Here is a 26,683-nt window from a genome sequence, read left to right on the forward strand (position 1 = left end):
CCTTTAAAACAAAGGTAGCTGAGTTAATTACACATTTTTTTGTCCAACAACTCAGAGGCACTTGTACAACAGCTTCACCAAAACACTTAAACAACAAGACAGTGGGGTGGTCAACTGAATTTATTGAGCAAAATAACATTCCACAATGACAAGCATTTTTATTTTAATAAAACACTCTTTATAAATAACACCATGGGAAGGTTAAATGGTGTTTACAGAGGTTATACCGTAGGCTTTTGTGATGGACAGATAAATGTTTTAATGTGACAGTTTTAGATGGTTATGGAGCGCCACAGATTGCCATCAAAATCTTCTCATAATCTCCACCAGTTTCTTTCTGTAAAACCAAACACAAAATCCACTTAAGTGAGCAAATTGAACAATACTGTTGTTTTTAGAGCAGATTTTTACATTTTCTCATGCAAAGTTAAAAGAGGCAATGTGGAGATTTAGCGGCATCTAGCTGTAAGGTGACAAACTGCAACCATCAGCTCAATCCACTCAGGACAAGGATGTTACAGGCGGAAGGGGATAACGTATATTTACATGGATGCTAATTTGTGTTTCTTCATAATTTACCCTATGTTCATCATTTAATATAAAGGGGTGGTCACACTTAAGGTTAAGCATGCAAAAATACTTTAAAACACCATTGGACGTGAGGTCCTAGAGTGTTAAATTTAGATTAGATTAGATTAGATTCAACTTTATTGTCATTACACATATACAAGTACAGTGTAACGAAATGTAGTTTAGGTCTAACCAGAAGTGCAATTAGCAAGTGCAATATATACAGTGTTAATAAATACAGAATACAATATTAGGAAAATACTATACAGTGGGCATGTACTATGAAAAAAGAAAACTTTACAGAAGGAATGTTGTATGAAAATATGACAAATTTGTTCAACCAGTTAAATCTATGAAACTTGTTTGAGATGAGTGGCACTGATTGAATGTGAGATATGTAAGTCTTTGTTTTCCTTCGAAAGAGGACACGCCATGATGCTTCAAACTTGTATTTGCAGGTCAAAGCTCCTTAAAGTTGAGCATTTAGATGCAGGGGGCTGTGAAAACTCATTGAAATGTAAAACCAGTCCAATTGTGTTTTTTTTTTGTCATGGAATGTAACGTTTTCCTGTTTCCTCTCTGAATATCCCTTGTCATCCTGCATCTTTGTGTATCTAATATCTATTTTGTTTAGTGTCAGGTCTTGTTTTGTTTTAAGATGGTAATGTAGTGAGTCTTTGTTTTTTATGTTTCATCTTTGTTTCTCTTAGTTTGTTTTAATAAACTGGATTTAGATCCACACCCTCTTGCGTTCTGAAATCTCTTTGTTATAGTATTAAGGACGGAATAGATAGTAGGAACTGGAAAGTTCAACAGTCAATTTCAAACAATTGGATCGAAAAACATTAATTCAGTTCAATGAGTTTCAGATCACTCGTTGCTTATTATATGAGCAAAAAGGGACAAAAGGCTTTGCTGCATTCAGCAGTGATTCATTCACGATAAAGCACCAGCCTCAAGTACCTCATTGATTTTATTAAGCACAGCTACTGACCAATCAGAATCAAGGACTGGATTATATATTTACAGAATACACCAGAATATGTTGTCCCCCAAAAAGATTATCCATATTGTGCTTATAGAATCAGTACATAGGACATAGTTATAGGACAGTACTATAGGTTGCTTTTCAAATTATGAAGACTCACCAGAATCTGTTCCTGAAGTGTTATGCCGTACATCCTCTTGTACTCTTGCATGATTTTCAGCAGGTCAATTTCTGAACGAGCAACAATGATCCTAGTCAATGTGTCAGTGTTGGTTCCCAAACCCTAGAATGCAAAATGACACATTTAACCAAACAGAAATGAAGTTAAGTAATTAAACAAACTTGACACAGACAACAAAAGCAATTAAATTATATTTAATAGGTGAAAGTCGTGCAGGATTTTGTGGGTTGTGTCATCCGGCACATTTTATGAGCAGAGGTGTTAGTACCTGAGGTTTTTTTTCTAAGTATCTTTATCAGAGTGTTATTACGTTGAGAAATTTTTGCTTTACTACATTGAAGGGACATATGAAGCATATTGGTTGCTATTTTTCATTTGAAATGCAATACGCAAAATGCAGTATGTAAAATGACAATGCACATATTAAAAAACATATCAATTACATTTTTCAGTTCCTACACTAGTTTTAATATGTTATTTAAATTAATATTTTTAGTACTCTTTAAAGCCAGTTAGGATTTTACAGTGCAATTTGTGTGAAAACATTAAAATCATAAAATATGCAGCTATTAAAGTGATTTTATAAAGATACAAAACGATCAACTAGACTACATTTCATGAATTTCTTTAACTTACCTTCATTGCCAAGTGGAGCTTTTCTGCAAAGTAGGCGGGTTTGTTCCAGGCAGATTTCACTGAAACGTAACAAAGACAGAACGTTTACATTTCGTCATTTAGCAAATGCTTTTATCCAAAAACGTTATGAATGTTTGTGTGTCCTTTTTGTGTACAAAAGTATACAAAGATGAATTTTATCTTAATAGCATCACTCAGTTACTCTTGTGTTTTTGAACCTCATCTTTTGTTGTGTGTTACAAAGTGTGACATGCAAACTGGAAAAACAGGCTTTCTAAAAGCTTTCTTTTAAACATGCTTTTGTGCTTTCATTCAGATCCAGTGAAACTTGTATCCTGTCTATCGTGGGCATCCCTTCACACACACCCAGAAACAGTCAGACAAAAATAAAGACTTGTATCCTCACCGAGGGTCATGAGACAATCCTCAATGTGTCCCGTCAGCTCACCCTCTAGGTCTTTTGCAACACCGTCTTTACTCAGTTCGCTGTAGTACTTGAAAACTGCAGATGCGTTGAACAAACATTGTTATTTGAAGTTGTATATTATAACTAGAACTTGAAAAGAATCGAATATACTTACTTTTGCACAACTGAGCTTCACTACGGGTTGTGAGAATGTCAATCATAACGGAGCACACGGTGCCGATTCGATTCTCACCTGCCTCAAACAGAGCCTGCAAAAGGAGCTCAACAAAGTCAGTGTCTAGTATAGGTTTCTTCATTTTATATATTTTTATGGATAGTTCCAAAAAAAGTAAAAAATACAGGTTTAAAATGACAAGGTTGTGAGGAAATATTTTTTTTATTTTTTGGTAGACTACCACTTTAACCACTTAAATAGGTTGCAGTAAAAATAAAATCTATTTACCTTTGCATCACTTTTAGCGAGACCATCATCAATATTACGGTCTTCACTTCTGGTACCCTGAAATCATGAGATATATTTTACTACAATATCTATTCTAAACACTTGAAAGTGCTTAGACACGGCAAAATGTCATATTGGTACCTTGCAAAGGGCAACCAGAGTAGTCTCCAGGTCTCCTTTAACTTCAGATTTAATTTCCTCCTCCAGCAGCTCTCCATTTACTGTAAATGAAAAAGAATTAGAGCAACAAACAAATACAAACACATTTGCATTTCACCAAAAGATAAATTTATGTTGGATTTTTTTGTTACCTTCTTTGAAAGATCTCTTCAATGCTTCTATCTCACTTTTTGTTCTAGTGCCCAGAATTTCACTTAGGATATCTTCACTTGTCCCAAAACTCTATTGATCAAATAAAATTACATTAAAGTGACACTGTAGTCCACCAAGAAATGAACTCAAGAAATGAACCTTTTGTCATTTCAAACTTTCTCCTGCAGAGCACAAAAGAAGATATTTTGAAGAAAATCGACAACCGACAACGGTGCCAATTGACTTGCATTGATTTTGAGTAGATGCAATAGAAGCGAGTAGGTTACTGCCGTCGTTCGGTTCCCAACATTCATCAAAATATCATCTTTTATGCTCAACGAAGAAAGTAGGTCATACAGGTTTAAAATGTCAAAAGGATCACTTTTTGGGTGAACAAAAAAACTGCATGGCAGTGTATACCAACTAATATATTATTTACATTTCATTACCACAATGGTGTACCTTCATGGCTCTTTTCATTTCAAAAGCATCATATTCCGGGGGTGTCATAAGCAGGGCCAGAACCACCTCTTCGAAATCTGCCTTTAGAGCTTTTTTCAGTGCTTCTACCAGAGGCTGAAAAAATAATAGTTAATTTACACAGAGTTCCTGCCATGAAGCTCATTGGTCAATAGCCACATTTTGTTGAGATTAAGGAAATTCTTGCATAAACAAATCTACTAGCAATAAAATTCACCTCAAAGACTTTCTGTGCACATAAGAATAACAGAAAAGGTCTATATGGTATAGGCATATATAAGGTATATAAAGGTATATATTTGTGAGCTCACTTTTCCTGTGCTCTGCTGATAAGCTTCTTTGATCTTCTGTCTCTGCGCATTGGTTTTCTTTGCTATCACCTCCACAATAGTGGCTTCATCCACACCTTCTCGAGAAAAAAACTTGTATTAAAGTCAACACGTGAGCAGCACTCTTTATTATCATACAAAATAATTCATATGCAATTTGGTGTGTAACGTGTTTCTGAACATGTGCACCATTTGATTCATGGTGCAGAATCACAAATGGTCACAGGCAATCCGGTTAAAACTAAATACAAGTCCAAACACAGTGAAAGACTTCCTGCATTTTCGCTATGCCATCATTAAAAATGTGGCGTGTCCTCCACACCTTTTTGTTACACATAACATCAGTTACATAAGGATGCAACAGAACCACAAACCGTTTCATTCATATGTTTGTTTTCTAGGCCAGAATTTTAGTCACACATGTCCTATTTACAAATATAGGTCTATAATGTACCTTTGGTCTCTATGGCTTTCTTCAATCTTGCAGCATCACTTTGGGCATTGAAGTTAGGATCAGCTTTGACTGTTCCAAGGTATCCTGTCTCAGTAGGAGGGCCTTTAAACCCCTACAATAAGAGAAAGAGCTTTTTTTAAGAGCTTTCAAAAGCCATTTATGCAATGTGAATAAAGTAATGATCTTATTAGATTCTTTTGAGATTTGTGAATCTTATATGCAAAAATATCCATGTATAGCATACACATTTAGTCATATAAATATTCAAAGTGTTTACCATGGTGCTGTCATCCTGAACTTGCTGGGTGAATTTCTTTAGGAAGTCCATGTTGTGAGATTTGAAGCTGTTCCACTCTTCAGGTAGTAAGAATGGGTCTGAAATAATTTTGGGAACAGTAACGTCCTTTTATCCCTTACACCCGCCCACTGGAAAACCTTGGGTTGGGTGGAGGGTTTAAACCAGGTAGTTCTGGTTGTACCTGTATTCAGGAATCTATCATTTAAGGTTTGCAACACACACCCTCAAAAGTCAAAAGAAGAATGAGTGGTCTTTCCCACAATGAAGGCTAATGCTGAACTAAACCTTTAAAACTAGAATTATACATATACACAAAAAATGTGTGAAATTCTATCATTAACAAGATGCTAACATTAGTACAGACACAAAAGTATTCAGATGAATTCATTATTTCTGTGGGTTTGTGGAATGCTTAATTTTCCAAACATGACAAATAAAAACGCATGCAAAAGCCTCAAAACTTATTTATTTGTAATTTGTTATATTATCTATAGAAACTATCAGACAGAAGAATAATGTACAATTAATTGACACTACAATGTTTCACAGTGTGCATGATTTTAATGAAGCACTTCTATGCATGATGGAATTACGCACTGTTTACACAGGTAATGAATACACCCTTAATTTAAGCACACAGATGGTTTTAATGTTATTCAAAGTAAATATTTATTGAGTGCCACATATTGCCAGAAGAATCTTCTCATAATCTCCAGCAGTTTCCTTCTGGAAGAAAAGCACATGTGACAAGATATTTTATAATATTTCATAAAACGAGACATGTACATTTAACATCCACCCATTTTACTTTCACAATACACAATTCGAAACAATTATGAAGACATTCTGACTCACCAGAATCTGTTCCTGAAGCGTTATGCCGTACATCCTCTTGTACTCTTGAATGATTTTTAGCAGGTCAATTTCTGAGCGACCCACAATGATTCTAGTCAGTGTGTCAGTGTTGGTTCCCATGCCCTGTAGAAACCAAATCCACATTAGAGTGAAATACTAAAAATACCAAAAACATGGTAAAATACATTTCATGAATTATTTTCTGCAATTTTACCTTCATAGCCAGGTGAAGCTTTTCTGCAAACAGGGCCGGTTTGTTCCAGGCAGCCTTTACTAAAACAACAAGAAACATCTACATAGAATTTTAATTGTTTAGCAGATGCTTTTTTACAAAGAAACGTACAAAAGAGAAAATTCTGTCATCATTTACTTATTCTCATGTCATTCCAAACCTGTGTAAATTTCTTTCTTCTGCAGAACGTAAAAGAAGATATTTTGAATATGACTTACACTGTATGGATAAAGAACCGTCACAACATTTTTCAAAACGTTTTCTTTTGTGTTTAATAAAGGTAAACAAATGATGACAGAATTTTTCTTTTTGAGTGAACAATGTCCACTTAAGAGACAATAGACTGAGTTTTTTAATGTGCACAAATATGTAATGATTTTGAATGTCTTCATTTAGTTACTCTCTTATCTCTGTACCCAATCTTGTGATCAGATTTTGCGTTCGACTAGGTTCGCCCTCAACACGCAAAGCAAGAAAAACAGGCCTTTCTAAATGATGCATTCATTTGTGCAGTGTTTCGAGCATGTTCCTGTAGAGCCAGTGAGCCACCATGACAGCATTACATCTTTGAGTCTCTTTGTCACACCCACATACAGTACAGGCATGTACATGCAGACTACAATTTTATACACACATACTTAAATAAAAGGCTCCTCACCGAGGGTCATAAGACAATCCTCAAGGCTTCCATGCAGCTCACTCTCCAGGTCTTTTGCAAAACTGTCTTTGCTGTATTGGCCATAATACTTGAAAACTGAAGATACATAAAAGAAACACTGTCACTATTTCAAAAACTGGAGAATGTATGACTGTATTACATCATCTAACTTGTCTCACTTACTTTTGCACAACTGGGCTTCACTTCTGGTAGTCAGAACATTAATCAGGACAGAACACACAGTGCCAATCCGATTCTCTCCTGCATCAAACAGAGCCTAACACCATAGCAATGATTTTACTTAGTATTGTGTCTATATTGTATTTATTATGATAAAAAATCAATAAGAGGAATCCAGGCGCAAAACTACAAAAAATGAAAAACACATGCACCAGCTCAGAAAAAAAGATACTTGTTAAAACAAGCCAAAGACGAAAAAGACAGATCTTATACGCAGGTGACAAAACATTGGTAACTATGAGAACAAATAAAAACAGGATGTGCAAACAGGAAGTAACCCGGGAAGTAAGAGGACACGACTATGCCTTTAAAGTATGTACTGTTTTATTTATGGGCAAGTATATACATTTGACGGCATAGCTCTTTGTTGCCTAGACAGCATACATCAAAACACACCTTTTCTTTCCATTTAAGTATTTATTAATTCATTATTTCTTAGGCAATGATTGAATCCATAATCATCCTTTGAATCTTATTTTGCTTGTATTGATAAATCTGAATGAATCACAACTCCAAATTTCTATCCCTGTCATGTTTGCAAACAAACTGATCCTCTTATAATTTCCCACCTGATGATGAATGTTATAATACTATTATCAGCAAATTTCTATAAATAATTATTATTGGGTGGATATTAGCCACACTGCCAGAGCTATGCAAATAAGGGGCCAAGACACTTATCATCCCCACTTTATTGATCTGTGGACCACCTAAAGCAGGGGTCTGCAACCTTTGCGACCACAAGAAACCTTTTGGGCCCTCTACCACCAAATAAAATTTGTCTGCAGCCGCAAAATATATGTAAACTTTAAGTTACTATAACACAGGTTGTTATGCATGGAAGGTAGTAGTTACCCAGTTGCACAACTAGGTGGCAATATAGTGCAATTTTTATTGTATTTAGATGTTCGAAATGTATACATTTATACAAGTGGGAGTGTTGCCTGGCAATAGAAGAGTAGAGGTGTTTCTGGGTAAATGTGTATGCTTTTTTTCATATAATTCTTCAAGAAATCGGGACAGAATGGTCAGAAGTTAACCAAATAGACGGATTACAGCAGCAGTTGCAATTGGGTGTGCCTATTTCGTCCACTTGTGATCGGATCGACCAAAACACATCTTAACAGCAGGCATAAACGGGCATTATAAAGACTGTAGGGAGCCACAGCAGGGGGGCAGAAGAGCCACGGGTTGCCGACCCCTGACCTAAACGATGGGGCATGTATGTGCGTAAAACACCATCACCCATACATTCAGGGTTCAGTCCACACACCAACAGGTAGAATGGGACTCTTCTTTGGAAAAAGTTTGTTGATCTTCACAAAATTTGGATGAACTTGCTTCAGAAACCATCAGAACTTTCTTTCCACACCACTTTTGCTCAGCACTACTAAGCCAATGCAAGCATTCTGACTTTATTTCATTATAGCTGTGTTGAAGGGATAGTTAATACAAAAATCAAAATGATGTCATTTTTCACTCACTCACTCACATGATGTTCTACACATTTTAAAGCCCCCTTGAAATCAATCAATGGTGGGTTTTAATGTAGCCGTGAATGTTTTTGACCACAAACTCACACACCACGTTATCACTGGCGTGCGGTGAGTGCACAGTGCTTGTGACTTGCAGACAAAATCCTGCCTCTTCACCCCGGACACAGTTCTTTGTGGCAGCAGCATCGAATTAAAACCAATTATATAAAAACATATCAATAAGTTCTTATTCTCCCTGAGATTCAAGCAGTACCTTGACTTTACAAAACGTTTGGGCCTCTACAAGAAAAAGCAACAGCTGAGTCCTCGTCACATCAGCACACCAGCTCCTCCTCGTCTCCACTGGTCCTGTCCAGCTCTTCCTCTTCTCAACTGTTCACTTCCAGCTCTCCTTCAGAAGCCAGCACCCCTTCACCAGTCTTCAAGAAAGTCCCTACCAGCCTCCCTCTCCCGCCTGGTCTGTCATTGCCAGTTAGTCCTTCAGCACAGCGTCTTCTGGCATCTGGAGACCCTCAGCTTACCCCATTCACAACAGTGACGTTGGGTCACATGAGCTTAAGGGATCTCCAGCCACCAGTTACCTCGGGGGTTGAATATCCCATGTCTCTGCCTCCAGCCTTCGAGACTCACACTCCAACTTGGCCCTCAAACCCAGTGGCTACACTTTGGGTCCTGCCTCCCTCATCTCCAACATGGCCCATCATCCCACCAGCTCCACCATGCTACCTCGTCCCTCTGGCTCTGCTTTCGTCAGTCATCTCCTCCTTTCCTTCCGGCTCCGCCTTCATCCTTGTTTGCTCTGGCTGCGCCACAGTCTTCCGGATCCCGGCTTCCACCTCAGTCACCTGAGCTGCCAGTTCTGCCTTGGCCCTCCGAATCCCCGTTGTCACCCTGGCTCTCCTTCTACTCGTCTCCACCGTGGGCTCCTCCTCCATCGCCTGTGTTAACCATCTTTTTTTGTATTAGCCCCTTGCCTGCTCCACGCCTGCCTCCTGAACTCCTACCCTCCCTCCTCAGTTAAACCTGTCAGCGCGAGGACGTGCAGTTCCGGGGGGGGCGTACTGTCACAGTTACATTCTATTATGTTATCCATTGTATTTAAACCCAGTGTTTGACTGTGTTTACTTTCCGGTTTTATTAGAGTGTAACGTTTGGTTGTGGATGTTCCTGGTATTTCTCTCTCTTGGAATTCTACGTTTTTGTTGTGCGGTTTATATACACACCAAGTCCCGTGACAGGCACATATGAGTCTGCCCTCATGCATGGACCACTAGAGCAGGGTTCGAATTGAGAGAGGTCTGGGGTGGTCCTGGATCCCACATAAGGTCTTAAATAATGAACTTGAGGGTCCCCTGGTTTTTCTTTAAAATAGACTGCTAAAAACCTAAAATTATCTTTTGTTTTTATTGTATTTTTGTATTTTTTGTCCCACATTATTTTTCAAATTATCACACTAAAACAAAACACTTTTGTCCGTTATTCTTTCAAATGTCCTAAAACACAAGTTAAAATGACATTTTTATCTGAAAAATCCATGCATACTTTTAATGGAATGTCAACATTATAAGGACATTTATGCGTGAAATTTGATCAATTTACTGTGATCCAAACTATCATGTGAATTATGTTTGTACTGGCAGCTCCGTCATTTTCCGGACTGGTTAGGAGACCCCGAAGAGCTTTGATACTATTCGAACACTGCACGAGAGTACCACGATTCATGCACATCCGGGTTGCATGCTCTCATGTCTTTTGCACACATAAAGTACTCTCGTCGGTTCATAATAATTCAATTGAACTACTATGATAAGATGGTCCATTTTAAAAATATCATTAGTACTTTTCTGGACCTAGACAGAGATAATTACCCTGATGTCTATGAGGAGGCCTAAAAAGCTCTCGGAGGTCAACAAAAATCTTAGTTTGTGTTCCGAAGATGCAGGTGTCACGGTTTCCCTCGGTCTTTCCCCGTGTTCCCCCTTGGACTTCATCACCTACGCTGCTCCATACTCCTGCGCCTCGTCAGTTATCACCATTGCTGTTATCGATTACCTCATCACCCAGACCTTCTTTATATTCTCACTGTGTTCTCGTGTCCCTTGTCTCGTCTATGTTTAATGTTAACCTATGTGTAAAGGTATATTCTCCCGGTCTTGTTTCCTCTATTTAAGTGTTTTTTGTTAAATGCATACTTTTGTCAGTGTTTCCTGGACATCCCATGACAGAAGGGAGGTCTTAAAATGTGTAGAATGTCATGTGGGTGAACTATCCCTTTAAGTCGTGCCCCTTATTTAAGGTGATAAACTGATGGTTAATTCAGAATGGCTTATAGCTGATGTATCCCTCTCTCTCTCTCTCTCTCTCTCTTTCTCTCTCTCTCTCTCTCTCTCTTTGAGCAGGTTATTTCTAAATAGTTTACACCCAGAAAAACATAATGGTCTGAACTAGATTAATGTCTTTTTGATTAACAGTAACACATTGAATTACCTTTGCATCACTCTTTGCAAGTCCATTATCAATGTCATAGTTTTCGTTCCTGGTAGCCTGAAAATATTATAACATTTTACTATGCATTACACACAAACACATATTTTGATTTTGTTGTGCTATGACATCAACGCACAGTGGATATCTATTTCTGACCTTGCAAAGGGCAAGCAGGGTTGTCTCAAGATTTCCACTAGTTTCACTTTTAATTTGTTCTTCCAGCAGCTGTCCATAAACTACAAAAGAGATTTGAACAGTTTACATATTTAATTGTATTACAGGATGAAGATGGACATACAATTACTACGATCTTCCTAGTTACCTTCTTTGAAAGCATTTTTTAATGCTTCAATTTCCTTGTTCGATCTGGTCCCCAGAATTTCACTTAAGACCACCTCATTTGTCCCAAGACCCTAATTGTGAACATGTAAAATATATATAATTATTTTGAAATAATCATTAAAAACACCTTAAAAAGTGTAATAAATAATGAAACACTTCGTACTTTCATGGCTCTTTTCAGTTCAAAAGCATCATATTCAGATGGTGTCATGAGTAAAGCCAGAACCACCTCTTCAAAATCTGACTTCAGAGCCTTTTTCAATGCATCTACGAGAGGCTAAAGAACAATGAGAAAAATGTAACTTGCAAAACAACATTTTACAGAAATGTATTTATGTAACACTCCTGAAAAATCAAGAATGTTGCAAGAAAAGTTCAAGAAAAAATGTATATGAGATATGTGGCTCAGGGGTCAGAGCATGGCGCTAGCAACGCCAATGTCATGGATTTGATCCCAGATTGCTCATTGTAAGAAACAGATAATACAAAGCGATGTTAGTCGCTTTGGATAAAAGGGTCTGCCAAATGCATGAATGTAAATGTCTGTGTGACAGTTTGCAAGTATGTATGTACTGCATTTATGGTTTTGATAAAAACGTCTGACAAACGTTGATATAACATAGATTTATTGTACAGTGGAAATTTGTTGGAAGATTATAAATGCAGTTTGTGAGCTCACTTTTCCTGTGCTCTGCTGGAATGCAGCTTTGATCTGCTGTCTCTGTGCATTGGTCCTCTTTGCTATCACCTCCACAATAGTGGCTTCATTCACATCTTTGTGAGAAAAAAAAATATTGCAGTTCACCCCGTCATGTGTCAAAATAATTCAGATGTACAGTATAGTATGTTGGTGTGTACATGGTTACGCAAGAGGAAGGTTGTTCACTCAAAAGGAAAATTTAATTGTTGTTCCAAACCCATATGTGTTTTTTACATGAAACTTCAGTCAACATTGAGGCAGAATTCTTCAAAATCGTGTCAATAAACATAAAGTGGGTGTAATTCTCATATAAATTGCCAAGTGCAACATTAATGTGTTTAAAGTGATACATGAATGCTCAAGAAATATATATATGTATATTTGTTATTATTAATATTAATGCAAAATATATATAATCTTAGGTTTCAGGTTGTTGTCCTTAAATCTGTTTCGCCCAATTATTAAAGAATAGCTGGAATATGGTTGCCCTTCTACTCTGACATACACAAGTTCTTATAATCCATTGTATAAAAATCTCACATTCTGCTAGGTGCTGCAGGGGTGTCTGCTACATGTGACAGAACACATCAACAATATTGTGTGCAGTGATCTTGTTCATACCGTGATGGCACTGCTTTACCTTTGGTCTCCATGGCTTTCTTTAATTGTTCAGCATCGTTCTGGGCATTAAAGTTAGGATCAGGTTTGACTGTTCCAAAGTAAGCAGTCTCGACAGGACCACCTTTAGACCCCTACAACAAAATGAACACTAAATGGAAACTTCATTTAAGAGACTTCACATGCAAAGGTAAGCGCAATATTTGTGCTCAGTAACATGCAGAGTATTTTTTTTCAAATACATATTTAATTGCATGATGTTTATAAGCGTTTACTTACCTTGGAGCTGTCACCATCACAAATTTTGTCAAGAAATTTTTTAAAGAAAGCCATCTTGCAGAAGAAGCTAAAAAAAGGTGTATCCATCAATGCAATCAATCACTTCATACCCAACTTTGTGAATGTGACTCACTTACATTGTAATAATGTTTCGTAGCTAATCATCGACATTGACTGAAAATGTCTTACCTGTTACCAGTGTTGAAAAGCTTTAAACGTGCTTTCAGTAATCGTGCCTTTAATGCACACCCATAAGGACAACTTTGGGCTTGGAGGAAGGGTTAAATCAGGTAGTTCTGGTTGTACCTGTCTGTAGCACTGCGTATCCATCATGAACTGTGTTTTCTCTGCCTACGCCCTCAGGATGAGTGGTCTTGAGCTTGCTCAAGTAAAACAAGTAACTAAAAACTTAATCTTAAAGTCAAAGTTATGCAAGACAGTTGCATGTGATAAAAATGATTATCAATGTATGATTTAAATACGTATGCCTTATGTATCACAAAATGAGTTATTTTTTCCAAACTGCTCTTTTTCATGCAGTAAAAGGATGACCAGGCAGTCAAGGTGCAAGACAATTCACTTGCAAAATATGCAGTCACAATATGTTTTAGTACATAACTGATATAATAAAGAAATGAAAATCAATTACATTATGGATTTATTATTCAAGACAAAACAGAATATATATAAATATAACAGATATGCAGTGATATCATCAACACACCTTAAACACATAATGAGCATTCAGCCAGATGACACCTCAAATCTTTTCCAAACTTGAAGAAACTATAAATGTATATTAAACATACACCATATATAATGTATAACAAATTCCCACAAATGTTTCTGCTATACACACTCTTAAAAAAAAGGTGCGTCAAAAGGTTCGTCGATGTCAGAGAATAACCTTTTGACTTGATAAAAGAACTTTAAAATCTGAAGATCCTTTCTGTTTCACACAAAATTGAAAAAGGTTCTTCAGAATAAAGAAAAGTAAGAAAGAGTTGTTTCTTGATGATTGGATGGTTCTTTGTGGAACCAAAAATGGTTCTTCTATGGCATTGCTGTGAAGAACCTTTTAAGTACCTTTATTTTTAGGGTGTACATATAACATATATATACTGCATAAATAATATTTTTTTCTTTAGAAAAACAATCAATACCACTTCTAAACCAGAATCACGCACATAGACAACTAGTGAACACAATTCTAAACTCATCACTTATTACTGCCGTCTCGGGGGTCCTGCCCCTGGTCGACCAGGTAGTGGACCAGGTCCCCGGGGACCTGGTGCTCGAGTCACAGGTCCTCGGGCATTAGGATTGGCTGATGCGAGTGACACGTCTTTCTGAACATGCACCCCACCACCAGCAGTTCCTGGTTTCACTTTTGGAGATTTTCCACCCTCAGGTCTTTTTTCTAAGACAAAAACAAATAATCATGAGATAATGAGCAAAAATCGGTAGGTTATTTTGAACAGGCTGATGTGCTAGTTTTATTCCACAGTCTAAAACAATCATCAAAATTGTCTCACACCTGCATTATTCACTGGATGGGCATGGTGCGCCACAGAACGTTTGGGGAGCAGATCTTCTAAATCCTTCATCACTTGGTTAGTGCTGTCTTTGTTGTTGCGTCTGTTCTTCTCTTCATCTCTTGCCTGTAGATCAAATGTTGTTGTTTTTAAGTTGCTCCTGCAAAAACTCTTAATTTGTGACAGCTTATTTGCATGTTTCAGTTTTTGTGCTTCCCCTTCCCCAGGTGAACCATATTTCCTTTCAAGATTTTCTCATCTCTTTGTCACATTTGTGATATTCTGTCACGCAAGAACCAAAGAGATTTGAAGTTTCCAATGTGACTGCATATTAGAAGAATTTAGTTGGATTTCATTTACTCAACTTCGAGTTGTTCCAAATCTGTATAACTGTATTTGTTCTGATGAACACAGAGAGAAATATTTGGAACAATGCTTAAAACCAAATAGACCTTGACTCCCATAGTATGAAAATCATTATGATTATAATCATTCTTTCAAAAATCTTTCTATGTGTTCATCAGAATAAAAACGTTTATACAGATTTGGAGCAACTCGAAGGTGAGTAAATGATGACAGAAGTTTAGTTTTTCTATAAAGTATCCCTTTAATATATTTATTCAAAATTTGCTTGTGTTTAGTTTAAGAAAGGTTGTGTATGTTAATAGAGAGTACACATTTGTTGAACTAGTTCATTGAGTAGATCTTTTTTAAGAACAGTTTAACTTGGTTTGGTCACTTGTACATTATATTGTATGTTCTGCCAAAAGAACCAAAACTAGAACTCATAGAAATTAAATAAAGATCATTCTGGTTTTATCCTGGGTTCATCTGGATCATTTTTTTGTCAGGGTTATTTTTTTAAACAAATATCACTGACCATCTGCATCTTCTTTTTTAGCTCCATGTTGGAATTCTGGTAGGCTTCTGACACTGAATTAAGATAATAAATTGCCAATCTGTAAAAACAATAAAAAAATAAAACAATTTCCTGGTCACATCTTTATAATATGTGAAGTTTCTAATAATTTACTTACACCATGAGTAGTACTGCCGGTATAATAAGACCAGGATTTGCTGCATAGCTGAAAAGTGTCCCCATAAATGCTGGTAGATCCAGATCAATGGTCTCCATAATGACATCAAACATTCTTTGCCTGCCACTGTGGTAACAAGAATTATCACACCAAGCTCGAGTAACTTTAAATTATTTGTTTTTCATTTTATTGTGTATAGTAATAATAATGTGAATGGTTCTTTGATTATGACCCATAACTTGAGTGGTGGGTGAATGAGTACTGTAAGTGAGTGCATACAAGTGTGTGTTACCTGAAAGGTCCGCAGTCAAAGGAAGGAGGTAAAGACATGATGGTGTAAACCACAGGAAGCAGACTCAGAAAGAGGATGAGCAGTAACAGGCCCATGTAAAAGTTATTGGATTTGGATGCTTTGAAGACTCTCTCATGAGGTACATTGCAGGCCATTACAGCCCAGCACTGGTAGTACATAGAGCTCAGGAGACGTAGAACGTTGATTCCAACCAGACCAGGTGCGTAGAACGCACCCATCCTGTCAAACAAAGGTTAAATAAGAGAATATCTGCTGGAACAGAACAGTGCGAGATGGTGACTGTTTAAATACAGAAACTAATATATTGTAAGTGCCGTTCTTAGAAAAAATATGGGAAAAACATAGCCTATATTTACAAAAAAACATAAATTATCAGCATATTGTTACGTTCTGGCAGGCAGGAGAACAGAAGGTATTTTATTAAAGTCCACAGAGGTAGTGAAGTTAGATGTGACACCACAGCTCCGATGCTTGTGTCAAAAAAAAGAGGCGATTTACGGTGAAGCAAAAGCCCTATTCGCACAGGATTAGTATTATGGGGACCTCGTGTGATTTATAAATTACGTCCCCACATTTGTATTTCATGTGGCTCATTCGCACGGGATAAGTGAAGCCTGTGATTTTACTCATATTTACTGACTTATTTCCCAGATGTGATGTCAAGTCTTTGTGTATAGTTTGTATAGCCTATTGTTGAATGGTGTTTAATGATATATGACTGTACCTGTCAGCATTTGAGACCTGGATCTTGGTGATCTTCTGTCTGGTTGTGGATCACGGGTCTCAAATGCAGACAATGTTCCAAGCGTTTCCATGATAAATAAATAAACGGGAGACTCCCGGCCAAAACAATAGTCGCAAACGGTGGATAAAACCTCAAAAAAATTCCAGAGATGCCGATTCGCACGGGACTAATATAATCACTGGACGTCGGTGTTCGTCAATATATGGTAGTTAATTTGTACTTTACAAATTACAGACATTGACGATTTGCACGGGATTAAGAAAACAGACAACCTCTGCAATTATTACAAATGACCTGAGGTCCCCAGGTAATACTAATCCTGTACGAATAGGGTTTTGGCAATAATTCTATCAAAATCACATGACCAATGACGTCCGAAGCTTCATTTCACACACACCCACGTGACTCCTTTCATTCTTTGATTCAAGGTTTAAAAAGCCTGATACAGGCCACGCCCTCATGGGTTGTTACTTAACTATAATCGTATGAAAGTGTGTTTTGTGTAAATGCACCTGCATTTTTTCACTTCCTTTATTTTTGAGATTGACTTGTTTACAAACAGGAAAAATGTCCACATCCACAATACAAAATGGTATAGATAGTAGATGTACTTAATGTAGGTTACAGATTTTTTTATTTACGTTCATTCATTTACTCATTCATTGCGTTGAAAACATTTTGCGACACAGCACTTTCCCTCACTCTTACCAAGAGTAGTTATAGATTCTGATTCGAAAAGCTTCAAGAAATGACTTCTTTTCCAAGACAACTTTGTTAAAAGCTTCGGTGGTTCAGAAAGCTTCACTTCGCCATCACTAACAAAAGGTCCAAAGAGAACCCTAAACTACACGAGATATACGAGTGTATAACCTACAACAATGATATACAATAGACAACTGAACACAAGGGCTATAAATACACAGATGTAGGGACCAACAGGAAATGGGATACAGGTGACAATCACACACAATGCATGATGGGAAATAGAGTCCTAATCCAAAGCACAGGCAGAAACACAGAGCAAATATGACGCCCTGAGGTGGAGAGCCGCGGCGCCAGCAACGGGGTGTAACACATTACTTTGGAATGACGAATGCTATAGTTATCCAACTAAGCTGCTAGCTTTTAGATGATCTGTTTCACCCCAAATTACATTTATTTCATCACATACTCATCTTAGTAGGATTTGAACAGTGAAGGTAACTAAGTGACAGTATTTTTATTTTTTGAGTTAACAATCCCTTTAAGAAACAGCATCTACACATATAAGTAGCATTTAACTTTTCTTTACCAGCATTTGGTTTAATTTTCATTAAGTTCATTTGTATTGATTTTGATTTGTTTATGTTGTTTGTGCATTCATCCCTACCAGATCATTCCTTGGTTGAAAACCAAACCAAGCACATTGCCGCTTATGTCAAATTCCCCATAGGAAGGCTGAGGAGAGAGGTTGTTTGACGTCAAAACATGAATTAGCTCTGAGCGGCCATAAAGAAAGATTTTGATTAGCCGAACAATAAATCAGGCTCACCCAGCCTGCTTCCAGGTCCCAGCACCAGCAGTAGTTCAGGAATCGCACAATCACTGCTCTCAGAAAGTCACCAATCAGGATGGTCAGATAAGTCACCTGTATATCTGATACTGTAAGCTTCACAAATTCCTGTTAGTGGGGAGAGAATTTTATCAAAATGATTTTACTGTTTCGATAAAAACAGCCATTGTGCATACAGAACAAAGTGCTAAATCATTTAGATCACAAAAAGTTTGTAACACTTTACCACTCCCACTGTTGTCTCCCAACATGGTCCTCTGATGACATCAGCAGGGGGCATAGGAGGCGGAGTGCCCGTGTCATTTGGGTTGTTGGCTGTGTAGTTGGCATAATACTCCTTCATTAACCAAATGCTGTTATTCCTTATGGATTCCTCTTCTTCCAGCTTAATAAAAAAATATATATTGTACATTATTTTCATGTCAATTGTCATGTCAATTGTTCAAAGTTAGTGATTTGCTACAAGACCCGGAGGTAAAAACGGTCCTCATAAAAGTTCTGATTTAAAAACTTTCCTGTCGCTCAGTGGTTAGAGCATGGCCCACAGATTGCACTTACTTGAATAACAGAATGTATGGTATAATTCAATTTAAGTCTCTTTGGATAAAAGTGTCTGCCAAATGCATAAATGTAAATGTAAAGTTCTTACTTTTGCATTGACCTCATCAAACAGAGCGAGCAGGAACGTGTAGAGGTTACCAAGAAAGAGCGCAAAAATACGGCCCAGCTGCCACTTAAGAGCAATACGTGGATGGTATTCTTCTAATTCAGCAATCGTCTCAAAGAGCATTGGACCCACCAGACCCAAAAGAGACATGATGATCTCAAGCTGAAGCACAGTTATTACATCATTAGCATCTTTTTATTATCCATCCAGCATATTAATAGTCATCCTACTTGTGACAAAAAAAAACTAGATGGATATTGCACATGATTTTGAATGTGGTAATATGTTAATATCTACCTCATTCTTCTCATACCAGGAGAGGTTGCTCATATTAGCAAACTCTTGGGAGCGTTTGACCACAAAGTAGATGAGATAGCCACTTCCTCCAAGAGTACAGGTGATAAGGAAGTTAGCTAAGACACGCAAGAACCTTCTGAGATGAATGTTCTCATCCTTTTGGTTCTCCTGTTCATCCACGATGGACTCCTGCAAAATGCATTACAGCCTTGTGAAAAATTATTGCATGGCCATTTGGGATGCAGGAATATCAAAATGTCCCTTTTTTATCAGGGAGCTTTCTGAAAGGACCACCCGATCATGAAACAACAATGAAATGTATAAGTCAGCACGCAAACACACCTACCCATCCACTGACACACAATAACACAACCACATACTTTGAAGCTGGTGGTGATGGAAGCAAATTTATTGTCGGCTGTCTCAGAATTTCCAATAAGATAATCCCAGCTGGTGAACATCTTCCAGGCAAAAGTGAATTCACTGTCCTCGCCGTCCCCTCCCCCCACATCTGCGTTTTTAGCCATCCTAACAGCGAGAGTGGACTTTATTTAACACTTGTAGAGAATCCATTCTCGCCGGCAGGATAACAGAAGCGCATTTTCCGATTGCTGGTTAATACAATCATGTTGACAGTATTCATACAGTAAAAAGAGTCATCCATTGGAAAGTTGGGGGATGGCTGAGTTTTTAAAGGTGAAGTGTGTATCTGTCTGTCTGTTTTATTTGTCTAAATCAATTTGTCTCTCTCTCTATCAAGTAGCCACCAAGCCAACATCTAGCAACCTTTCTAAGCTACCCATCTACAGACATAGTAACCACCCAAACACCATAGCAGCCATATCAACCTCTCTTAACACTCTATTAAAAAGAAGGAAGTTTTGGTTTTTGGAGGCGCCACAGGAACGCATTTGGTTGATTTAGGTTCCCTAGCTCAGTACATCAAGCCAACCATCACTTACTTAGGGGTGAAAATTGACTCCAACCTTAAAGGCAGGGTGTTCGATTTCTGAATTATGCATGTTTAGACAAAGTCAGGTCGAGTACCAAAACAACCTTGTAGCCAATCAGCAGTAAGGTACACAGTATGTACGCCTGACGAAAGCGAAAGATGGGGGTAGGGGTGTGTCTTTTTTTATTATTTGAACATCAACCATGGCTATAAGAAATCGGACATCCCGCCTTTAAGTTCCACAGCCAGATCAAGGCAGTCATTGATTAAAGCTTTTTCCAACTAAGGCAGCTGGCTAAGATAAAGCCACTTCTTTCGAGGCCCCTATTTGAGACGGTTAATGGGTCTTTGGTCGCTCATCTGCAGATGGAATTTAAGTGGAACTCAAAAATATGAGCACATCTCTTCCATTTAATCCTTGCTTTATTGGCTGCCTTCACACTTTATGACAAAATTTCCAAATGTTTTAAAAGTGCTAAAATGTCTTGCCCCACTCTACATTTCTGAGCTGCTACACCCTCATATGACACCTGTTTTCTCAGGTCATCTGATAAACTGTTACTGAGTGTGCCTTAAACAAAATGTAAACTGAGAGGAGACCCAGCATTTGCTGTGGTATGTCCTAAATTGTGGAACGATTGGCCCAGTCTCTTGGACAGTCTTCTTCGCTTTGTTCATTCAAATCACTTTTGAAAAGTCATCTTTTCCCCTTGCCTTTTAAAACCTAAAGTCTAATTCTAAATCCCTTGTTTAAATACGTTTTTATTCATTTAATTTCTGTACAGCACTTTGGTCCACTTCGGTGGTTGTAAGATGACATCTTGCTTGCTTGCTAGTAACAGCCTGGAAACACCCTAGAAACCACACCAAACACTACAGTAGCTATAGCAACATATCTGAACCTTATCCGAAGCCTTGAAACATTTTGGTGCCAAATTCACACACTTCACCCTTAAATTAAAGGGATCACCCTTTTGTATATAAAGATGTTTATTGGGATAACACAATAACGCTTTTTATTTATTTATTTGAAATGCAATATTGGAGATATGGCATACACATGTACTTCTCAAGAACATTTCATACCATTGCTATAACATCTAGCAACGGATGAAAGAGGGACTCACGTTCTGATCACAACCATGAGGCTATACCCGAAGGTCCCAACGCCCACCAAGAGGTAGGACAGAGGGAGTCGAAACTTCAGGAAGCCAATGGTTCTCTGGTCATTGTAGTAGCCATAGAAAAGTACGGAGTACTTGCAGTAACCCTGTTAAAAAGAAGCCACCAGGAAAACGTTTTTACAAGCATATATGTGACCCTGGATCACAAAACCAGTCTTAAGTAGCACCGGAACATTTTTAGTAAGGTTCGGGTCAAATTTATCAATTTTTCTTTTATGCCAAAAATCATTAGGATAGTTTTAAGGATCATGGCCGGTGAAGATTTTAAGTAAATTTACCACTTTAAATATATCCAAAAAAAATGTTTGAGTGGATGGCCTGCCACAGTGTCTCTGATAGACAACTTCAAAGGCAATTTTCTCAATATTTAGATTTTTTGGCACCCTAACATTCCAGAGTGTAGAACTGTTGTATCTCCGCCAGATGTTGTCCTATCCTAATACACCATACATCAATAGAAAGCTTGTTTATTCAACTTTTGGATGATGTACAAATCTCAATTTCTAAAAATTTACCCATAAGACTGGTTTTGTCATCAAGGGTCACATATTCTTAAGTATTTCTAACATTAATTACTACTTTAATACTTTAACTGTGACATTAAATAAACAATCCATTCCTCCATTTATTTAATTTGAGAAATGATTGACAGCCAGAAAGCACTTACGATTAATATACTTTGCTGATGTTTACAGAGCATACTAAATGTAAAAAAATCCATAAAAAGTAGCTGAATGAGTGAAAAAATCTCAAGTAAATATTTTATCAGTTGACAGCCCTGGTAAAAAAGCTTACACTGAAGTCCGTAAGTACAGAGTAGTCCATCGCAGTGTCTTGATCCTCCCTCGGCACTGTTTTCCGAGGAATGGACCCATATGGAAGTCCCATGAGAACCTAGTGGATATTGCCATTTTAGAATATCAGTGACTGTAATTCAGAGATAGAGATGTAATAATACGTCATTGAGCGCGTTTACATGCACAGTCTTACGACGATTGTGCTTAATAAGCTGATATAGGCTATGTAAGATAATGTTAACGCGTGAAACGGTTTTCTTTTATCGGGGAAAGGTCTTAAACGGGTTAAGCAAAAAACGATCAGCAGAGGTAGTTTTTGCCCATTACTCCGATTTCGTGGGCATTTAAACGCCTTTACCGGTTTTCTCTCAGTTTTGTTTGTGTGAAAAGCGAAGTAGTAAAAGTCCAGCTATAAAAATACAGTCCAGAGATGGTGAAAATCTAGAGATAAAAATACAGCTTCTGTCCGTTTTCCCGCTGCAATTTTAATTCATAAACAAACCATCGACGATGACGTCACGGCACACGAGAAAACCCGGCAAGTCTCAAACTTCCATGTAAACGCGATTTTCCGTGTAGCCGGTTATTACCATGCATGTCAAAACTGGTTTCTTTTTAAGATGATTTTTGACAGATATCCGTTTATTTTGTGCTTGTAAACGCTCTCATTAATTCTTTGAGAGAATATTTCGTTCAGAAGCGCATCAACATGATATATATTGTTCTGTTATCAGAGCCAGTTCCCTTGAGGAAGCCATCAGGGCTTCCCAAAAGATATAAACAAAGAGACAAGAGCCTGTTCTGTTTGAATGGATTTTAAAAGAGATGCATCTGTAACTGCTTTTGTGTACAAGCAGCTTGTAACTATATACACTGACTGCTAATCCTCAGCATGTATGGTTTTAAATATTCGTTTATGAGTTATACTTCAGTATAATTGTAGTTTATTCTTTAACAAGAGGCGAATATTGCAACAGGCTGCGTCGCATGCTCTTGTGGATACAGATAGAGACTGATGCAAAAGAGAGGAAATTGTTGAATAAAGTCGTTATTTTTCTTTATAGCTTACAAAATGTAATGTCATCCCTTCTTAAAATGACGGTTGCAAAATGACTTGAGGGTGAGTAATTAATGAATTTTCATTCTTTGGTGAATGACTGCTTTAAAACATTGCATTCAATGCTGTTAAGGACAACGTTCAATGACTGTTTCACTTTGTTTTGTTAAACACATCTGTTTTTGCCGGGGATGCACCGGCATAAGGGAAAAAGCCTGACCTCTGGTATCACAACCAGGCCAAAAGTCAAGCCGAAGAGGACCATGTTCATGCCGTACATCCAACGCAGGAAGATAAAATATGAAGCAACAGAGGAGCCAAAGTGACCTGCAAAACAAGCACAAAAAACATTCCCGCGCTGGCCACTAGTGGACAATATTTGAGTACCATATATTTCACAATTTAGTATAAACTTAATAGTAGTACAATTTATGCCTGTGTTTATAATTAGTACTTACTCTCAACTTCCTTTATTTTCCGTTCCCAAGGTATGCAGGCTGATCTAAAATTTTCGAAATCTCGTTGAAATTTGATCCATTTCTATACGATGAGGCACAAATGTTACAGGAAATTTTAGAGATCTGTAATGAACTTTATTAACATTTTCTGAAGAAGGTCTCATAACAACATTTTCCCGTGTTGCATTGTTTTTCAGTGCATTGGAAAACCCCTCACTATAACAGCGCAAGAGATTTTACAAGTACAATATGCAATGAAAGACGAATATTCTAATACCTTCATCATCATGACTTTGTAAGCATATAGCTTCCTGCCTTTGCCTTTGCCCAGTGCTCCTTCAAATTTATCCACAAACTGCTGAGCCTCCCTGCAGACACAATCAGATAATAAAATGGTTAAAAACTTTGAAGGTTAAAAAACTTAACTAACTAATGGCAGGTTAACTTTCATATGCCTGTAAATACAGTAGCTGGTTTAATGCAAAATGTTTCTTTATCCCTATTGAACGCACAATCTTTGCACTGTGCTCTACTAACTGAGCTACAGTTTTTTTAAAACAGTCACATTTTAGATGTGTTAGTACTTGAGAACTTTGAGTCGTCTTCTCATTCTCCAGGGCTTGTTTCTGATAGTTGCTATCAGTTTCTTCTTCTCCTCCACCTCCTCCATCAATCTGGCCATTTCTCCTTCAGACATGGAGTCCTCTTCTTCATCAGAATTTGAATCGTCTCCACTAAAACAGAAAATAAGGGGAGGGGAACTAAGGGAAATGCCATCTGGATTCAGGAGTGCATCACTTACGGATTAAATACATTCTTCATCTAAAATAACCCATCCAGGTACAGCATATATAAAGAGTGTGAGACATCGTATTAAAAATGCAATGGCTTTAAATAGTTAAAATGATAGTCTGGTGGAAATATAAGTAGAGGCTAGTAGACGTTATATTTTCTGTCAATACCAAACCAGCTCATGTGAGCTTTAAACAGTACATTTTGTTCTATGTGCAATTTTTTTTATTTAAGGATAATGACATGTCAGGGATAACGTTTTCTATACTGGATAGTCTGCTTAATGAAATGCTTAATAAAGGTTAGGGTTATTAAAGTGCACTTTTACATTTTAATGAAAAAGAAATATGTTTATTTAATAGTTGAAATAGTAATTATCAAATAGCCTGAAAGGGTTAAGTATCTGTAATGGGAGTGTCAAGAGAGTTTTGTCTTACATTCAACGATCTCTTTGTGTAGGTGTCAAGATCAGTTAATGAAGTCAATTAATAATCAATCTATCCTGGGTTAATTTGTGTTTCCATACCTACTATCCTTTTTCTTCTTCTTGTCATCGTCGCTCCCTTTTTCATTTTCCTTTGCTTTGCCTTTAGCGTTCTTCTGTTTTTTCCCGCCTCTCCCTTTCCTTTTGGATTCTCCCCCTTCTCCACCTTTGTCTCTCACTTTTCCTCTTCTCCGGTTCCCTGCACACCTCCTTTGCGGAACATCATCGTCGCTATCCTCCTCGTCTGCCTGGGCCGGTTTCTTTTTATTGGCCGCTCTACGAGTTTTAGGGGGTGCATCATCATCATCCTCATCATCCTCACTTCCAGCAGCCTTGCTACGTTTGCCGGCTGCTGTTTTTTTACCACCTTTGCCTTTGGGTTTGTTGTTCTCTGAGTAAAATGAAAGCATATCACACATTAAAAAAGTGTTGTTCCTGAACGTAGACTAATACACTTTGTTGCAGTCACTAGGATGTTCTGGAAGTGTACCTATAATGGCCCAGGTCTGCATTTTACACATACGGCCGGCACATCATAAAAATGGTATTTCTTTCGATATTGCTTTAGCCTCTCCTTGTACGTTTTCCCATAAGCCAGGAATTAAAATTCACATTGCTTAGAAGAGGAAGAGAACATATTTTCTCAATAGCTCAGATTCCTCAATTTCACCAATAGGCTACGTCAGGTATCGAATAAAGAGTTACACACTTACGTTAATACTTACTTAACTACTTGGATTAGTTGTTATGAGTAACAGATATAGTACTGTTCTTACCTTCAGCACCGTCCACCTCTCCATCAATTTCTATTCCCACTAATAAGAAAAAATGGACGAAAACGAAACTTAAGCTACGTTTTACTGATAGTTGTCATTACCATGTATTACTATTAAAATAGCAATACAAGTAAATGTATTTAACTTACCGTCTTCTAATATTCTTGTATCACTTTTCTTTGGCATTTTACTCCCCTGCTGATCTCTGTTGGTATCAAAATTTCCTCTCTTGCACCTGTGGTCTTACAAATTACTGCACAGGTGTGCTGCAGCTCTCCAGTGACTGACTCCCTATTGCCATAGCAACACCACGTGACCTCACATACGCAATATCGATTGATATTGGTATATTAAAAGAGCTATAACAAGCATGTTAATGATTTGAAATTAGTTAAAAGCTTTCGGATAGAAAACTCTATGTTTAAAAAAATGGAACAACGCAGCAGATGGTTTTATAATGAACTTAAAGCTAAATTATACAAAATAAATAAATACATCAAGCTCGTAAATGGGAATACTATAAATTCCCTCAATGTTTCATGCAGAAAAGATCTGAAAACATTCCAGATGACCTGCCAGACAGTATGGTCATCCATTTAAACTGTTCGATGCACTCTCGCTCATTGGGATATATGACACCTAGCTCTGATGTCACAAGAAGAGCCACCTTAAAGATTTAATGAAGGTTTAGGTTTTCCTTCAAAGACATTTAAACTAATTTCACACAACATTGAGCTTTGAAACATGTACTTTCTTTAAAAATAATTTCTCATGAAACTATCCGCATAGTATTTTGTCAATTCTAGTTTACCTTTTTAGAAAACGTCAACATCAAATGAGACTGCCAATAATATTATTTAAAACTGGCCTGCAACAAGTTTTAAAGCACGTTTTAGAGACGTTTTAAAGAGTCTCACCCAGGGTGGGATGCTGCCTGTTGTAGACACCAAATACATTTTACTCAGACGTGTGATCTTGTTTCTTGTCTATACAATAACACCTGGTAGATGGCA

General features: G+C 37.5%; 2 protein-coding genes across 2 annotated transcripts; both read right to left on the bottom strand.

Annotated features, from left to right (window-relative positions):
* Window positions 1-105: 105 nt before the first annotated feature.
* On the bottom strand, window positions 106-13,159 carry LOC130419582 (uncharacterized). The gene is made up of 25 exons (XM_056746421.1): window positions 13,025-13,159; window positions 12,768-12,879; window positions 12,107-12,201; window positions 11,591-11,704; window positions 11,408-11,498; window positions 11,242-11,321; window positions 11,086-11,142; window positions 7,046-7,139; window positions 6,863-6,958; window positions 6,187-6,245; window positions 5,973-6,095; window positions 5,798-5,843; window positions 5,403-5,410; window positions 5,097-5,222; window positions 4,820-4,931; window positions 4,348-4,442; window positions 4,019-4,132; window positions 3,556-3,646; window positions 3,386-3,465; window positions 3,245-3,301; window positions 2,957-3,050; window positions 2,782-2,877; window positions 2,376-2,434; window positions 1,719-1,841; window positions 106-337 (listed from the first exon to the last, which is right to left on the bottom strand). The coding sequence occupies exons 1-25, from the start codon at window positions 13,109-13,111 to the stop codon at window positions 281-283; spliced, it is 2,166 nt and encodes a 721-aa protein (XP_056602399.1). The 5' UTR covers window positions 13,112-13,159; the 3' UTR covers window positions 106-280.
* A 506-nt stretch (window positions 13,160-13,665) lies between these two features.
* tmc2a (transmembrane channel-like 2a) lies at window positions 13,666-26,272 on the bottom strand. Its single transcript, XM_056746415.1, has 20 exons — window positions 25,820-26,272; window positions 25,671-25,709; window positions 24,937-25,285; window positions 24,203-24,352; window positions 23,896-23,986; window positions 23,619-23,700; window positions 23,381-23,487; window positions 22,102-22,200; window positions 21,250-21,392; window positions 19,551-19,698; window positions 19,171-19,359; window positions 18,856-19,035; window positions 18,433-18,591; window positions 18,186-18,314; window positions 18,024-18,091; window positions 15,889-16,128; window positions 15,597-15,722; window positions 15,440-15,518; window positions 14,562-14,685; window positions 13,666-14,444 (listed from the first exon to the last, which is right to left on the bottom strand). The coding sequence occupies exons 1-20, from the start codon at window positions 25,854-25,856 to the stop codon at window positions 14,251-14,253; spliced, it is 2,733 nt and encodes a 910-aa protein (XP_056602393.1). The 5' UTR covers window positions 25,857-26,272; the 3' UTR covers window positions 13,666-14,250.
* Window positions 26,273-26,683: the final 411 nt, after the last annotated feature.

This window comes from Triplophysa dalaica, chromosome 4 (genome assembly GCF_015846415.1).
Source record: "Triplophysa dalaica isolate WHDGS20190420 chromosome 4, ASM1584641v1, whole genome shotgun sequence".
NCBI classification, from domain to species: domain Eukaryota; kingdom Metazoa; phylum Chordata; class Actinopteri; order Cypriniformes; family Nemacheilidae; genus Triplophysa; species Triplophysa dalaica.

Bases quoted from the DNA above. Each gene is read 5' to 3' on its own strand.
- LOC130419582 (XM_056746421.1), bottom strand. From the start codon at position 13,111: ATGGATACACCTTTTTTTAGCTTCTTCTGCAAGATGGCTTTCTTTAAA. The intron at 4,133-4,347 runs GTGAGCTCACAA...TTATTTTTTCAG, and splicing joins ATCAGCAGAGCACAGGAAAA to CCTCTGGTAGAAGCACTGAA. The intron at 3,302-3,385 runs GTACCAATATGA...TCATGATTTCAG, and splicing joins CTCTGGTTGCCCTTTGCAAG to GGTACCAGAAGTGAAGACCG.
- tmc2a (XM_056746415.1), bottom strand. From the start codon at position 25,856: ATGCCAAAGAAAAGTGATACAAGAATATTAGAAGACG. The intron at 18,315-18,432 runs GTAAAGTGTTAC...CCCCACTAACAG, and splicing joins GGGAGACAACAGTGGGAGTG to GAATTTGTGAAGCTTACAGT. The intron at 14,445-14,561 runs GTGTGAGACAAT...TTTTTGTCTTAG, and splicing joins CCATCCAGTGAATAATGCAG to AAAAAAGACCTGAGGGTGGA.